Below are 17,394 nucleotides of genomic sequence, written 5' to 3'. Positions count from 1 at the left end.
TGGACCACACAAATCCATCTCCTTTCAGCCTTTCTGGGCACACAGCAGCTTTTCCAGCTAAGAGACATCAATCTCAACAGAACTACGCCAGCAGGGAGAGGGTCAGGTCTGTGCTCTGGAGCTACAGGGCCAAGTTTTGTCAGCAATCTAAAATAACCAATCAGCATTTCCTCAGAGACTTCTGCAGCAGCAAGATCAGGCTGAGCCCTCACACAGACAAGATGTTTTCTCTCTTCAACTTTCACCATCAGAGAACGGTGCTGTCCACAGATTAAAGTAATAAGGAACCCCCAGGAAACATCGCAATTAATTAGAGCAGAACACGCAGCAAATATCTTCCCCAAATCCCAAGACACTCATCATTTAACATTTTGGATTCTAACAGTATGAGTGAAATGAGATCCTCCATCTTCCACTTCATATCCAATAAGAAATATAATTCTCTCACACACAGAGTCCTAATAGGTATGAATCATCTCCTTCCCATCTACTGATGAGAATTTATCCAGCATAAGACAGCGAAAACTCCATCATTCTTATATGTCAAAGTGCTGTAAAAATCTCTGCTATTATAAAAGCAGAGGAAAAAACCCAACACAATGGCAGATAATCCCAACTGATTACTGTAGAAAAGTGACATTTACACATGCCCTTTTTCTATGCAAAAGGTCACGCACCAAAATGCTTCAGCTACAGGAAATTCATCCCCAGCCATCTCCAGAAAAGGTGATACAGCTCTCAGGTGTACCACAGTCACAAAAAACAGCCATAAAATAAATTCAGGGAATTCCAGTTTGTTGTTCTAGATCTCACCAGGTTTGTTTATTCCTCTCAGGAAACCTAATCCCACTTGACTTCAGTAGAAACAAGTAGCAGGGAGAGAACCCTTTTCAGAAACAACACAGCAAGATTCTGCCCTAAACCCCTCGCTGAATATGTTTCTAATGCCACATTCAAACTCACACTCCCCCACAGAAAGAAAAAAACACTTTTGTAGGAAGGGGGGAAATTAGGTCCTGTACTTGGCTGCCTTCCTCCCCCTCGGTGATTTTCACTGTCAGAGAAGCATCTTTTTTGCATTCTAAAATTAACCCTGTGATATGATGATAAAGCCTGCACAACATGGCTCAGAAAAGGAAGCAGTAAGCAACAAAGATCAATGCTCAACCCTTATTATTAGGGACAACTCACTGACAGCTATCCAGCCTGCTTGGAAAAGGAAAGAAAGCAGTCTTCTAAAAGGATATTTTGGTTTCGGATTTTCTTGAAACATTCCTTCAGTGCACTGAGCAGGCAGGGATGAAGGTGCCAGGGCAAGAATGCCTAAGCCAAGGACTCCATAATCCCCAGCACAGCCCTGACTCCTGCTGCAAGAATGCAGCATTTCCCATGGTGCTGAATATCTCAGTCCTGCCCTTGAAAGCTGGAGCATCAAAACTGTCCAGTGACAGCCATGGCTTTTGCTCTGTGAACACAGATCTGTCAGGGCACTGCTTGTCAGTGCACCTCACAGTGCCCAACAGCCCTGAACTGGAATCAACAGTAGGCAGGTCTGGAACTCCACATCAGGTCTGGAATTTCCAACACTTGTCACCCTGGCAGCCTCAACCTGCATTTCAGTCTCAAAATATAAAAATACTGTAAATTAAGTAATTAGATCTGGGCAAAATGAACTTAGCAGCTTCTTGCCAGCTGAAGTACAGCATTTGTGAAGGAATTATTAATCCTTTCTACAAGCATTAGCACAAATAAAGGCTTGCAATATTCACATGGTTGTGTGCATAACTGAATGGGAAGAAATGCCTGCTGCTCTCAGCCGAGATTTGCAGAGTCCCCTGCGATGCCTGAGCAAGGGAAGGTGTTACCAAAGGCTTTGTGCATTGCTGTTGAGGATGGGCACTCTGTGAAACACAGCTATGAGAATTAATGGCCAAACTCATGGGGAAAGACTGGAAGCAAGGCAATAAGATGCTATGTGCAAGCCTGGAAAAGGTTCCATATTGCTCAGGCATGTGCTTGCCCACAACCATGAAGAAAAATTAAGTACATTATTTATCATTTCCCTCAGAAAAGGGTGCCCCAGGATTCCTCTCCTGCTCTACACTCACTCTCTTTGAAGTGCCATGCACAATTAGAGACTTTGCAGTCAAGAAATGGACAGATATGATTCTTTTCAACACCTGTCAATGCAGCTCCTTAATCCTAATTTAACTTCAGGGATCAACATGCACTGGCACCTTGGGCAAATACACATAACACATTATTTTATAAAAAATAGGACAGATTTCTGTGTTAAAAGAGCTCTTGTGAAAAGGGGGAACAGAAATCATCCAGCAAAGAGCTTAAAGTAAAGCAACTTCAACACATCAATGTGATCCTGGCAGAGATTGGTCCAGAAGTTCCCTTTGAAACTCCTTATTTACCACCTGCCAAAGAGCAGTTCCCATATAGGGTTACCCCCTAAATCATGTACCAAGCCCAGCTTGTGCAAACTTCAGAATTGCACAATCTAAACTGTATCTTTGCTGTTTTACACGAGAAAGGAAGAAGGAAAAGAGTAATACAGTAAACAATAAAAAATTAAGCTCTCTCAGTTATCTTTGTTCCTTTCAGAAAATGACACACTGCTAATAATTTATGGAGGAATGGGTACACAGGTTCAGTAGTTCGTGCTCAGATAACAGCACGGTGTGGGCAGGAGGTGGGGGAGGCTTGAATGGAATTTAGACTGGAAAGAGCCTCTTTAGCAAACTACAAGCCTGTGGTGTGCAGTCTCACAACAGGCACTTTGGGCCAGCTGGAGAAGTGGCTGCAGTGATGTCTGTCTGTACACAGGCTATGCTTCGGGATATGTTAGAATGTACAAAAACAAAGTTCATTTTGGAACACAAAAATATTATGCTCGTCCTCAAGCACCTGTATTTTCTGTGTCCATTACTAAATATAGGAAGTGAGACATTTGGAGCATTCCTTGCACTTGACCAACACTAAAATTTTGAAACAGTGAGTTGTCTCAACACTGGGGGTTTTTATTTTACAAAAGCAAAGGCTAAATCCTTGAGCAAGACATTTAATCCAAGGAACACAATTATCTGTGTAAAACAATGTGATAATGGATCTGAAAAAAAAGAAACTGGGGACTTTCTTCATGAGTCACTAATGTCCACAATGAGTTGCTAAATCCCTCTACAGCCTTGGGCAGAGTGTAACTTCCCCAAGCATTGATTTTCACGTCCTTAATATTTAGCCCACTTTTATGGGAAGATTCATAGAAAGCTGAACTGCTAAGCAGCCATGGGATGACAAATGTGTAATGAGAGTAACACAACCACACAAACAAGGATAGAAGCTCTGAGCTACAGAGGCAGGAGGTGTATTTCTTGGCCTATATCAGTCAGCACTGACATTTGCTATCAAAGAAACTGGGCCATTTCTCTGTTTATAAGTAGCTCTGTAGATCAACTGTGACTCAGGATGAAAAGTCTACAGGAAGAGTTGTAAGTTTACATTCAAAATTCTTATTCTCAGTGCAAGTATATTCACTACTCCTGCTGGAGCTGATTTTTATGGTCTTAACTACTCCCTGGATCTCACGGAGTGCATCATATGTGGATAGGACACATCCAGTAAATGTTTACTGATATACAATCACTGCTCAAACAGCAAGCCAAGCAGCTGGTATCTATTGTATGAGACTCATGCAACACATTTGGAAAGATGCCTACAACCTTACTCACCTAGATCAACAAAAACAGAAAAAAGTCACCAAAGAAATTAATCACATCAATTTCATAAATGAAAAGCAAAGAGACAGAAAACCTCAACTGGGTGATGCACAGCAGGACAAAGACTTGGGATCAAACAAAAAGTTTAATTAACCCCTTGAAATAAAGCAAAATATCACCTCAGTGTACATCACACCACATATTACATATCAAGGAAGGCAGAATGAAAAAAAGTGTAAACCAAAGCCAGTTAAAATAAAACACGAAGTTAAAACCTGGAACTGGAGCAGTTATCTAAATGAGGGACATAGAGTTAAAAGTTTACTGTCAGTTGTACACACCAGTTTCTTCAACAATTATTTTAATTGATAAATCTCTGCTATATGCTACATGTAAAGGAAAAGAAGTCTTCAACAATGTAACATTTCAAATTTAACCAAAATCAAGACAAGATTTCCACCTAATACTATGAATTTTAAAAACACACTTTCACCACTTTCACTATTTTGCAAATAAAAGAAATTACACTCACAGAAGATACAGAAACAAAGCCAGAACTCAAGAAAAAGACAAAGAAACTTACAGCAGGCAAACTTCTCACTCAGGATGGACAAAATTCTGCAGCACTAATGAATTAGATTTTAAATAACATATCTATCTTTAAAAAGTAATCACAACAGCACAGAGAGCAGTTGCCAAAAAGAGCCCTTCTGGTTCTGTGAGTACAGGACTGTGCTCCTGCTGCCATGGAAACTGAGTCCCTCACTGCTCTGGTCCTGGTACAGTGCCACACATGCTCTCAAGCATTTGATAAATATTAATAATGCATTAAATAATATTGAAGTATCAGAAACAGAACATCTAAGAAAAAAAATTGGCAATAAAACTCACTTTATGTGGCTGCAGCCCAAAGGCTTGTAAGCCTTGCTCCAAGCCAGCTATAAATCCTGTTCTTTCCTAGTTTCTAACACTTGCTCTTGGCATTAAGTGTGAGGTTAGACTGACTGCCAGGCCTTAGCTTAGGCTGAAAATAACCAGGAAACATGGAGGAAAAACTGAAACCCTTCCACCTGTCCAACAGGTACCTCTGCAAGGAGCAGGGCACTGGACTGGTAGGTAGGAGACCTCATTTCTGTTCTTGGCTCAGCTGCTGACTCTTGCACAGCTGAGTCACTCTGAAGCAGAAGAGCTCTAACACCATTTATTCACCTCTTCGTGAGGAAAGGCACAGGGCTGCCAGATCTGCCACAGCTCTGGGAAGAAAAGTCATGGGCCTTGCCAGGAACAGAAGCACAGTCTACCAGGGCATCATTACTATGGCAAGAAACAGGATGTCTCACCCTGAGAGACCATCAGTGACAGAGCTCACAACCCTGCTTTTAAAATCTTCTGGCTTCTTGCATGTTAAAATCTGGCTTTTGAAAATATTTCAGTGTGCAAGGGTTTAGTTTTATTTTTCAATTACCTTACAGTATTAGTGCAACTTCTAAAGTCTAATCAGGTTTTTATCACTTGCATTTCAGACAGAATTTTTCACAGAGTAGAAAATCTGCATTAATTTTATCACAGGGCCTTTTACCCTATTCCCCTCCCTTGCTGGTATCCAAATATTAAAAATTTTAATGGAAAATAGAGAGTTAGAAAAACTACACTCAGCTTTTCCTACACTTCCTGCACATGCACTATAAAGTAGTGAGGATTTCCCTTTGGATGGAAGCAGCTGTCTACCCTGGGAGCAGAGCACACCAGAGCAGGCAGACTCCTTTTCTGCCAGGGACATGCTACTGCACAAGACAACAAGCAGCAGCCCAAATCTTCATCTCTATCACCCAAACACAACTTACTGATTTGTATTCCTGGGCAAACGAAAAAAAGAAAGAACAATGGATATCTTACAGCATTTTATAAGGCAGACATGGAAAAGCAGAACTGAGTAACAGCATGCTTTGGGAACATCTTTGAAATTACCAGGGAAAAGCTGCAAGAAAATTGGGAAAGCTGTAGGGAAGAAAAGGACACAGCAAAAGGACCAGAAGAACTTCACGCCAAATCAATTATACCACAAATGCATCCATAACACATCATCAGTCTCTGAGGCACACCAAAGACATGGTAGATTTGTCAGTGAATTCAAAAGCTGATGCTATTGAAAAGGCCAGCTGAAACAAAAGCTGGGTGTCTGCTGTATTAGAAACAGCTAAGGGAATCAATAATGGTTAGACATTTTCAGGTGTAACAGAGTGTTTAATGGTCCTTTAGGTGGACAATGGAGTTAAGAAAATTTATTATTTCTAGCACTGGCAATCTCTTAGTGTAGGTGTATCAAATAAATGTGTTCACCAACACATTACACTTGGTTTCTCTGGTCTCATAATTGCAATTTGAATAAACTTCTGAACATTTTCTGATTAATATTAAATTATACTAAGTATCTTCCACTCTTAGCATCAATCAGTCAGAAATCACTTATCTAACCTCTGCTAAGCCTGGGTCTAGAGCACTGCACACACAAGAGAACTGGTCTGCATTGACTTTTCATAGAATCATACAATGGTTTGGGTTGGAAGGGACTTGACCATTAGCTCCAAACCCCCTGCCATGGGCAGGGACACCTTTCATTAGACCAGGCTGCTCAGAGTCCCAATGGGCCTGGCCTTGAACACTGCCAGGGATGGGGCAGCCACAGCTTCTTTCTCTTTATACATTAAAATGCTCTGGATAAAGTTTACCTGCCTTGCTCAAAATGTAGAATATGCTTCTATCCTCTGAAATGACAGCTCTGAGCTCTCTGACAAACAAACCAAGTCACAATGGTTTTAACTGCACTTTCATAATTTCCTTCTTGAACTCAGTCATTATATTCACTCTTCCCATTCTCCTTGACCTCAGGAAAGCTTTTCAGCCCACAGCTCATTCTTGTAACTGTATCTAGAGCAACTCTTGTGCTTTCTTATTGTAGTGCAGCAGCACTGCATAAAACCAAGTTCACTTCCCTCAGTAACCATAACATCCCCAGTGGTTCTCCCATTCTCCCACATGCTACAGAGTTCTCTCTTCTGCCTTTTCAGTGGTCCCATCTCAGTTCTCTTTTTCTTTCCTAGACCATGAGCAGGAGTGATAGAAAATCACCACCTTCTGGAAAGCAGTCTGCATCTAGATGGCTTCATAAACAAAACTGCATAAATAAAACTGCTCAATAAAATGTGGCAGGAAATAGGGAAATGGAGAAGGGCGTGTGATTTTCTATATAAATGTTGCAGCAGGTTGCACTAACAGGGAAGATAATCCAGACACCAAAAACATGCAAGTTAGTTTTTTTCACACTAGACAAGAAGAATATAATGAAAAATTGGATAAATGAATAAAAACATTCACTGTGGAACACAAGAAGTCAGTAAACTGGTTTTGAGCCTAAGCTGGACATGAGTCCAGTGCAGACCAGCACAAGCAGGCAGCAGCCACACAGAAAAGCAAACAAGTCCTGCCTCGAAACACCAGTGTTCCTAGTGCTTCCAGTTTTGGGATAAGCATGCAAGCTGGCCACACAACACAGTTAAAATTCCACTAACACAATCAAGAGCATATGACTGTGGAGTGTGCATAAGTCAAGGAACCCTAAAACTGCATGGTGATGTGCACAGGATCTCCAGGTGGGAGGGAAGCAATCACTCAGCATACAGGACACTGGCTTAATATGAAACAGAAAAGAAAAATTGAAGCAATGCATAACAGAGGACAAAAAGTTATAGAATATGTGTGGCATTGTGAGTGCCTACTGTGTCACTTGGTCACACCCCAAAACCTGCAAGCCTGGCACACCATTACACTCCTGCACTTCAAAGCCACCCAGACCATACTTAACTCTGCACAGGATCCAGAATTCAGTTTTAAAATGGGCTTTTTGAAATGTTTTTACTCCCAAATTCCAGCTCTAGTGGAATCTAAACTGAAAAGCATAGAGACCATGAAGCTATCTCCTGGGCTTCCACACAGGCAGCAGGAGTCAAACTCTGCAGATTCTCTGTACAAAGCCAGTGGAAGAACAGGAGTCCTCCTTCCTCCCAATTGCAAAGAAAATGTGTCTCAGCTACACAGCCACAAGGCAGGCAAGGGCTGAGGTTTGCTGATGCCACATGTTTACCCTGCATTCTGGATACACGGGAACAGTTTTTGAAACATTAACTCCCTTCAGACTGCATCTCACACCTGAGGCAGCCTCAACCCTGTCTGTAAAATATCCCTATGAGCAGTTCTTATAATCAAGCAACACTACAGAAAGGATACCAGTGCTAAGGTGGAAAATGGAGCTTTAAACAAGAAACAGTAATTCTGCATTTGGCTGTGTCCCCCTGCAGGCAGGTATTACAAAGCTGAAATGATCCTGCAGCCTCAGATTCATTTTAGGAAACTGGTTAAGCTACTCATTGCCATTTGCAACTGTACTCTTTGCCACATTTAGTGTTTATTCAACAGTGAAACATTTAAGTAGAGGTCCTCCAGTCTCTTTCACACACACTCACATCTGGGTTAAGATAAATCATATTACAACATAAAAATAAAATCAAACAGCTATCAAAGTAAGAGCTCCTATTTTGCGTCAAATATAGTGTGTCTGGCAGCTGTTTGCAAGGTCTTCTGTGTTTTCTGCTGGCTACAATTCCTGCAAGCAGGAATAAACTTGTAAAGCTCGGGGAAAAGCCTCCAAGAGCCACTCCCCCTTCAGAACAGCACTCTAGGATTTTCCCTTCTGGGTGATGTGTCAGACAGCAGCAGCACCCTGGACACCCAGCACACACATCCCTAGTCTAACCTGGCTTTGCAGCCTCCACCTTTCCTCAGGGAGACACAGAAAAAAAGTCAGTTTCCCACATTTTGAGTACCTCAGCAAATAATGTTTTTGCTAAAACACTGTGCCTCAGAAAATGGACATTTTTTTCCACTATAAAAGTAGCTTTGATGTTTTATAAAGTTCCTGCTGTACAATTACAAAAAATGTCTCAATGACTGTGCATCTGCAAGCATTGTCTGAAATAATCTTGTGAGAGTCTTTCCAGTATTCCCGAAGAGGAAAATGTATCACAGGGAAGAACTAAAATGCATCTACAGAAATCATGCTCAGAACTGCCCTGGGGCCCCATCCTCATCGTGTGGACCACGTTTAATGCAGATCGTGGCATTGCCAGCTCTAACGTGGGACTGGGATTTTGTTTTTCCAGGCCTACACAGACTGGACTGAGCCCAAGCAAATGCTTTTGCATAGAGCAGAACAAATGGTTTTAGGAGAGGTTTAAACTCTGCAATAGGTATCCAAGACTTCTAATTCCAGGGTTTACAACTTGATTTCCCCAGCAATCTAAACAATGTAACTTCCACTGTTTTTCTCTGGAGTTTAGTTACTTTCCATAGATACATTTTGAGGAACATATCTACATCTACGCCCTTTTTATTTTCCTTTCCTCAAAAGGTATAACTTTCTGAAAACATGAGCAAAAAGGCATCTTCCTATTTAAGCAATCTGTTTACTGCTTTATTTTTATGTATTTTTACAATGCACACAAATTAGTGTCTCCTCTCTTGTTAACACTTCACAAGTCATGTGCCTACACACGAACGAGCACCATCTCCTCCCTTCCAGGCAGCCTCCTTGGCTACCGTTCTTTTGCTAGCCCAGAAACCCTGTCCTGGATAAACTTAACACACCTTAAAATCTAGTGCTGTCTTCAGGTCCAATGTTTGCTGTATTAACTCACACACCAGTCCTATGACAGAGAAGTTTAACTACCAGTCACGACAGAAAAGGATTACTCAACGGAAAGCAAATACCAAGGATTTTTGATTATTGAAACATTCTCCTTAGAATCCAAAACATTATGCCAGCAAATCATGGGGGCACAGAGGATGGGGGGGAAATGGGGACAGATATGAGACAGAACACAAAGGGGACACAAATAAAAATTCAGTATTGTGCAAAGTCGATTTCTTGCAGGAAGCCCATAGTGTCCTGCCAAATAAAAATCAACTCTTCCCCAACTATTTAAGATACTCTTGGTTACAAAATTTTCCAATGTATTAGACCGTCTACCACAAGGAATTGGTTTCACAAAGCAATTCTTCATACAGATAAAGATCATCCTGTCTCTTCACAAAGGAAGAATATACACAAGCAGCAATGAGCTATTACAAATATATTATCACCTCTGGGAAAAAGAATCATCAAGTAATTACAGAGGTTATCGGGGTCCTTATCAGTACTCACTGCCAGCAGGCTACCTGCATATTCATTTCCTTCTCCATCACCACTCTAGCATGCTGAGTTTTCCAGAATAGTTTCTTCTATTACATATTTTCATAAAATAGTTTTTAAATACATATCTGTTTATTACAGCAGTGATAGCAGAGGCGGGAGCTAGAAGTGAAAACATGGAATGTATTTTTTCACCCAGTGAGTAGAACACCAAACATTCCATATGCTGAATAGCAGTATGCACTTTCAAAACAAAACAGTGTTCAGAACAATTTAAGTGAGAAAAATGTGCATGACAAATGTAATTTTGTCTTTCAGCCTGCTTGAAGAAGCAACTGCAAAGTCTCTCTATATATGAACTAAATTAACAATCCATGAGCAATTTCTGTAGTCTGATTCCCAATCAATAATAAATGCCAAATTCAGATTAAAGTGAAGAACATATTTTTACCACCCCCAAACCCAACAACTATAAAACCCCTCTGAAATAAACCTAAATCAGATGCAATAAGCATTCTAACACAGCACAATCTACACTGAGCTGATGTTCAACAGCATGTTGTTCTACACTCTCTTCTGACACAACGTTCAGAGGGCTGATCATAAAGAAAAGGAGAAAATAAAAAAGCTGATACTGAACCCCTCATTCATGCAGGGCAAGAGCTCAGGACACAAACCTACTCTTCTGTGTTGAGTGCAGGGTCCAGAATCCGTTCAAGATGCTCCTCCAGCCACAACCCCAACCTCCGAAAAGCAGCTCCAAAAGCACTGCCCCACAGGTCACCTGCAGCTCACCAAGCCGTTGTACCACAGTGCACAGAGATTTAAAATAGAAGGCCTCAAGAACAACATTATATACCTGCTCAGAGATTCCCAATGCTTCCACAGATTAGTGTCTCTCTTGGGAAACAGAGACACTTCTGAAAAAACTTTCACAGTTATGGATACACAGGAGTCCATGGTAATTCTCAGTCACCCCCAGCTTCCCCAAGTTCTCTGCAATTTGAAACATCCCACATCTAAGTTGCCTCTAATAGCGCCATTATAATTCCTGTAAAAACCATTTCTATATCTCAATTAATGCTGCTAACTCTCCAGATTACAAAAAAAAAAAAAAAAGTCACACAAAAAGCCAATCAAGTCCCCTGAATAAAGACAGTAACCAGAAAGAATGAAATGGAGTGTTCATAAGGAACATCTTCTTATAATTTAGTAGCTTGAAAATGCCTGCTCTCCTTAAACTAATCTCCTTAGACTTCAGTCCGAATATCACCTGACACAGACTTACAGGTGAAGATGTTAAAAGGGAAATCACATACAGAAAAACACATAACCAGTGACCTTTATTTTCCTGATGTATTCACTGGGTCTGTGAGCTCTGAAGCATTTACTCACTGAATGCACATTCAGTGCCTATTATTGTACAGAGATAATTCAAGAGATGAGGTACTTGCTACAATATTTGCAATTTAAACTCCAAATTACAGACACTTCTCCTCAAGATTTAGGCTCTGTAATTTCTCTTACAGATGCTTCTTACATTCCATGGCTGAGACAAATTCTCCCAGGCTATCTGAAGCTGTAAGCAAAATAACAGCCAAGTTATAACAGCGCAACCCTACAAAGTATAACAGCGCAACCCTACAAAGTACCCAGAGTTTATGGGTTTCCACTGATACACACCAGGGCCACACCAGAGGAGAAGGAATGAGTGCCATTTTCTCAAGATTGGAAGTATAGATCTTGCTCTCTCTTCCCTCACACAATGAAGGAATTAGTGTTACACGGCTGACACTGCCAAGCCAAGCAGTGCTACTTGTTTATCTGCCTTGTCACCCTGACTGCAAGCATATTTAAACACAAGAGTCACACCCACCCCACTTTGTAGGATGATTATGAGTAAGCAACATTTCACATCAGCACCTGTCACTCGCCCTAAGCACAGGCTCTTCCGGGGTTTTAACATCTCTCCCAAGTGCCCCGAGGACACAAACTGCGCTGTTCCTTTCAGGCGCCCTGAGCAGAGATGCTGCTGGAGGCGAGCGGACTGGCAGAGGGAGAGCAGGGAGCTGCCAGGTGACGGCTGCTGCCGGACGCGCGCTGCCGCACGGCGCTCCGGGTGTCCGGGCCGGGCCGGGCCGAGCCGGGCCGGGCGAGCCGGCAGCGAGGAGCCTCTGCCTCGCGGCGCCGCGTCACGGATCTGCTGCTCCCGGCAGCCAATCGGGGCCGCGGCCGGGGCCGGCGCGACTTCATTCATTCATAAAAAAGAGGCGCAGCGCAGCTGGGAAGCGCGCCCTTCCCGGCACCCCCGCCCCGTGCGGGGCACGGATACTCACGGCAATCCGCCTCGTCACTGTTGTCCGAGCAGTCGTCGTCCTCGTCGCATTTCCAGATGGCGGGGATGCACCGCTCGTTCCGGCACTGGAACTGGTTCTCCTCGCACTCCTTGACGGCGCCTGCGAGACACGGGGCCGCGCCTGGGTCAGCGGGGCGCGCTCCCCCAGCCGGGCGGCGGGGGCATCCCGGGGCCGCCTCGCCGCCCGGCCCGGCCGCGGGCAACCCGGGCAAGGCGCTGGGAGCCGCCGCCGGCCCGGTGGGGGCTGCAGCTAGACTCGCCAGGGCACAGCGGCTCGGCGCGGGGCCGGGGCTGGGCTCGCCGGGGCTCAGCGGCTCGGTGCGGGACCCGGGGAGATGCGCCTCCGCGGGAGCACGGCGGTGATCCCGAAGCTGCTTTGTGCAGGGATAAAAGGGGCCATTCCCGTGCTTCCCCGCATTGTTTTAAAGGCGGAGGGAAAAGGAGCCTGGGAATAGAAGATGGTTAAATCCGAAACACAACAGACAAAGAAAAATTATAAAGCGCGGTGATGCTGGGACCTCCTGCGCATCCGTTGCCGGAGCAAAACGCACCGACACCTGGGGACGCGGAGCCGAAAAGGCACCGGCGCCGTCCCGGGAAAAGGGACCTGACCCAACTAAAGTTGAGGGCGGGGGGAGAACGGAGCAAATCTGCTTTGCAGACTCGGTGCCGCGCTGCTCTGATGAGGCACGAATCCCCTCTGAAAGGGATTAAAGGTGGCAGCTCCTTGTCACCAGCTCTCGGGCTGCATTCGGCCGCTGAAGAGCGTGCCCGGCCCCGGCAGGTCGCAACCCCCGAGCGTGCCCGGCCCTCCGCGGGTCCCAAACCCCGTGCAGAGCACTGAGGCGAGCGGGCATCCGCGGCCGCACATCCCGGGATGCCGGTGCCGGCAGGACGCTCGTCCACTCCCCGGCAGCGCTGAGGCCGGGGGACCCCGGCGTTGAAGGAGAGCGGCCGTACCGCGCCGGACCCACCTTTGCCGAGGTGCAGCTTGAGCAGCAGCAGCTGGAGGAGCAGCAGCCGGGCGAGCGCTGGCCGGCACATGGTGCTCGCTCCCTCCCTCGGTGGCAGCGCGCCGTGTGCGGGGTGCGCGCAGCCGGCGCGCCGCTCGCTGCCCGCCCCGTGCCGACTGCGGCCGGCGCCGCCCCCGCCCCGCCGCGCCGCCGCCGTGACGCGCCCCGCTGGGCGGGCCCCGCTCGGCTCGGCTCGGCTCGGAGAGCGCGGCCGGCGCCGGCATCCTGCCTCCGGGAGGAGCGCCGGAGGGACACCTGCGGGCCACCTCCCCCGGCAGCCCGCGGCCGCCGAAAGGAAGCCCCGCAGGTGGCACGGCCGCGCGCTCCCAGGCCGGGCCGGTCACCCTGGAGCTCTCCCTGGGATGGGCGGGCCTGGGCCCTGCTGGGTCAGGCCTTCAGGTCCTGAGCCTCCCTCCGTGGGCCCTGTTACAATGACAGCCTCATTCATGATCTTAATTTTGTTAAGCCAATTAAACACGCGGTCTCCTTTAAATGGCCTCGAGTCACAAACTGTGTGCTCTCCTCTCATTACTTCAGATCTCCCACTGAGGAGTTTCATTAAGACCATACCGATGTGGTCATCTCCACTTAATTGTATTAAAATTAGTGAAACAAGTACCAAGTATACTAAAGGTGGGCACCTTTCTTCGTAGGGACTGCTTACCCTTTCTACTGCCTAAGCACATGCGGTCTTATCAGTAATAACAAATGGTTTCCAAACTATCAGGGACCTGATTTATCATTCCATTTGCACGGTGCTGATGAGAAAGAAGTTCACTGTCTTTAATTAAACATCGTAGCCTTCTTCATACAGTCAGGATTAACAGTATTCCAGTAATCGTATTATGAGAAGATACTTTTCAAGAGTAACTTGAAAATATCATCACAACAGAATTAACATGATTATGTGTGGAGTGTCATTAAAAAAAAATTTAGGTTGAGCACAAATTTTGCATAAACCAATGTAACAAATTTTTCCATTTTAAAGCCTGAAGTGCCATTGACTTAAGAACTGGTCTGCCATTTAAAAGTGTACCTGTGTCTTTAACAAAAAATTTTCAAGTCATTAGTCAGCAGTGTCACTAATGCGTTTGAATCATGTGAAGAGAAGAGCTAATCATTGAGCTATTTCACTATCAGCTTATAGAGTATTAACAATTTATTCAAGCCTGTTTGAACAATTTTCAGCGTGAGAAATGTAGCACGTATTTGTGTTGGCTGCATCAATATGATAGATTACAATAATTGCTTAAAGCAAATGAGGTATTTATAATACATTAGGTCAAATTTCTCTTTTTTAAATGTGTCAAAACACAGATTAATAAAGCTACTGTAATTCATGGCCTCATTCTTCTCATTTGTTAGTTTTATTAGTTTAAATTGGAAGTGGCTCCAAAGGCAATAATGAAGCTATCTGGTACAAACGAGGTCTGAGTGTGCAGAGCATCAGTCACAGCAATGATTTGCTTTGACTCCTACTGGAATTTTGTTTCATTTAAAAAAACAACCAGACAGGTGTTTTGGCCCGAATGCCTCTCATAAGAAACAACACTAAGGAGATTTTTTTGAGTGAACTTCTCTGGTGACACCTGAGCAGCAGCAATTTCAAGAGCCTTCACTGACTAGCCATTGTGGGGCTACTGGTAGCCTAGTACCATCTTGTGGACATATGTGTTTCTGAGGAATTGCAGAGGCAAGAAGGAAACTGGAGGTGCTATGGGAGAAGTAGATTGGGCAAAGGAAGGCATTTGGTATGAAATAGAAATGAAATATAATTTCATCCATCATGTTCCAGTAGTTAAGACTGTTGATTTACCTTTTCATTTACCTTTTTGGTTTATTGTTTCTAGTTGGTCATACACCACTGCACATTAAACAACAAATCACAGATCAGACACCCACTAACAGAGCAAGGGGGTACATCAAAACAGTGAAATGTTCTTTCTAAAGAGCTCCATCAACCAGCTCTTCTCTGTTGTCATCCATACCATTCCTTTCATCTATTTTTACAAATTATTTTTATAGCTCAATTTTTTTCTTAGCACAGGACCCAGGCCTCACTTCCATATTTACATTTTTCAATGATTGGTCCCTTAGATCCATATATTTCTCATGATAACTGCAGCTTATACATCAGAGAAGTCTCTTTAGTCTCAGGATGAATAACTGACCCCCTGCACCCTGGATTTTCTGCAGGCTTGTATTCATGCACCACGTTCTTTACTCGCCCAGGTGTGCAGCTATGCACCCTCCCAGTCACAGAGTGGGAACTGAATCAATCAGAAGCATGTGAAAAGTGATGCACCAAACTTTAGTGGAAGTTTCTCTGGTGTGTCCAGCTTTTGCCACTGTATGTACACTTTTCCTTATTGTGCAGAACACCACTACACAGGGTCAGGTCAGGAGTCCATCCTGAGCAATGTGCTCCAGGCATTCCCACCTGGTGTGCAATGTGTGTGCAATGACCAGGAGCGTTTCGGTGTCCACATGGCAGCCAAGAGGCCCCAGAATTGCTGTGCAAGATGAGGTGACCCAGTGCCATCCACCCTGACTTAGAGAAAGGCACCACATTTCACCTAATTTAACACTGGGAGCCTGGGTGTGATGGTGCCAAGTCAGAGCAGAGTCCCTGCTTTTTTACTCACACTCACAGTCAGGAATGTCAAGAAGCTGAGCACCTCCTCTGCCCTGTGACCACTACTGGAAAGGAGCCCCCAGTGAAGAAAGCTCTCAGGAATGGAACAATGACAGGTGCTTCATTAATTTATCAATAAAATCTTTGCTAAATGCAAGAAAAAGTATAACGACAGACTGTGAGGGAAGGGAAACAACAGGAAAACTGGCAAACTCTTCAAGCCATAGGGACCAAGTTGCTGAGGTATTTGTGCTACTGCCCCCTCATCTCCCTTTTCCTCAAAACAATTTAATGTCTTTCTACAATATATTACTTTCTTCTTTCAAACGGACACTTAAAAACCTGTTCTGTATTTGTATAATAACCTCTGAAAATATGCCCTGTTCATTAGGATGACTTTTTCAGTCTTGTCTTTCAACTAGACAATCCTTCAATCCCGTCACAGCTTTTAGATATGCTAATGTAATATGTATTGCAAAAAGATATTTAAATTAAACCTTTTAACTAAAGTTAGCTGAACCAATGCACTAGCAACCACATCCCTTAAACTGTCAACTGATGTGTTAGTGCCCACAATACTATTTACATTTTAAAGTAACATTTTCTTTTTATAGTTTTCAGCTTGATGTAGTATTGTATATTTCATTTAAAACTAAAATTTATTTTCTGCTGCTTCTACTGAGGCACAAAACAAACCACAAGCCCAGCAGAACATCAATACATAAATACAAAATAAAAACATAAATACATAAAGGTTGCAGAACATAAAGGTTAATTTCTGATCAAGACTTATCCTTCAGATACTTACACAGCTCCTGTTTTTTACCGGTTGTGTTCAAAATAACCAACACTTTTCACAGCCTTCCTTTCTACTTTGGGATTCACAAACCTACTTTTGCTTGTACATTGTTTAATAATCTGCTTCAAAATGTTTAACTGTATTTATCTGTTAAGATGCTTTAGTCTTTTGCTTTTGGTTAATTTCTTCAAAATCTGCCCATTTTAAACTGCAGAGAAAAGTTTCTTCTACTTTTCCTCTTTTCATAGTTTCCCTAGACTGATTTCCAATTTTCCCAATCTAATTTCCTTAAATCCTTCCACTCCTGTCCAGGTGGCTGTAGGAATTTTCCTTAACTCATGCATTTAACCACATTCACTGTAGCATCAATGGTCATTAACATTTTACCCTCCAGCCCTGTGGCCATTCTCATCTGTCTCTTTGCAAGGGCACTTTAATGACAGGTGATAATACTTTTCATTTTGACAAATCCCTTTTTGCTTGTGTGAAAGCAAGTTAGGGCTCTTAATTCTTTAGTCTGTTTTTTTTTCTTTTTTTTTCAATTCATATTTTTATTTGTATCTAACTAAATGGTGTCTCTTTGATCTCCTTTTTCTATGCTTTTATTTTTGGAACTTTCATT

General features: G+C 43.7%; 1 protein-coding gene across 2 annotated transcripts in view; it reads right to left on the bottom strand.

Moving 5' to 3' along the window:
- Nucleotides 1–13,456, bottom strand: part of LRP8 (LDL receptor related protein 8) — a 169,864-nt gene extending 156,408 nt beyond the window's left edge. For both annotated transcript variants that reach the window (XM_021529653.2, XM_021529661.2), the window contains exons 1-2: nucleotides 13,300–13,456; nucleotides 12,306–12,425 (exon numbers count right to left, since the gene is read on the bottom strand). In XM_021529653.2, the coding sequence (XP_021385328.2) occupies nucleotides 12,306–12,425; nucleotides 13,300–13,369 (190 nt within the window). In that variant the 5' untranslated portion in view covers nucleotides 13,370–13,456. The remainder of the gene's footprint in view (nucleotides 1–12,305; nucleotides 12,426–13,299) is intronic.
- Nucleotides 13,457–17,394: the final 3,938 nt, after the last annotated feature.

The sequence above is a fragment of the Lonchura striata genome, chromosome 9, assembly GCF_046129695.1.
Source record: "Lonchura striata isolate bLonStr1 chromosome 9, bLonStr1.mat, whole genome shotgun sequence".
Taxonomy (NCBI): Eukaryota; Metazoa; Chordata; class Aves; order Passeriformes; family Estrildidae; genus Lonchura; species Lonchura striata.
This window is presented reverse-complemented; position numbering and strand designations above follow the sequence as displayed.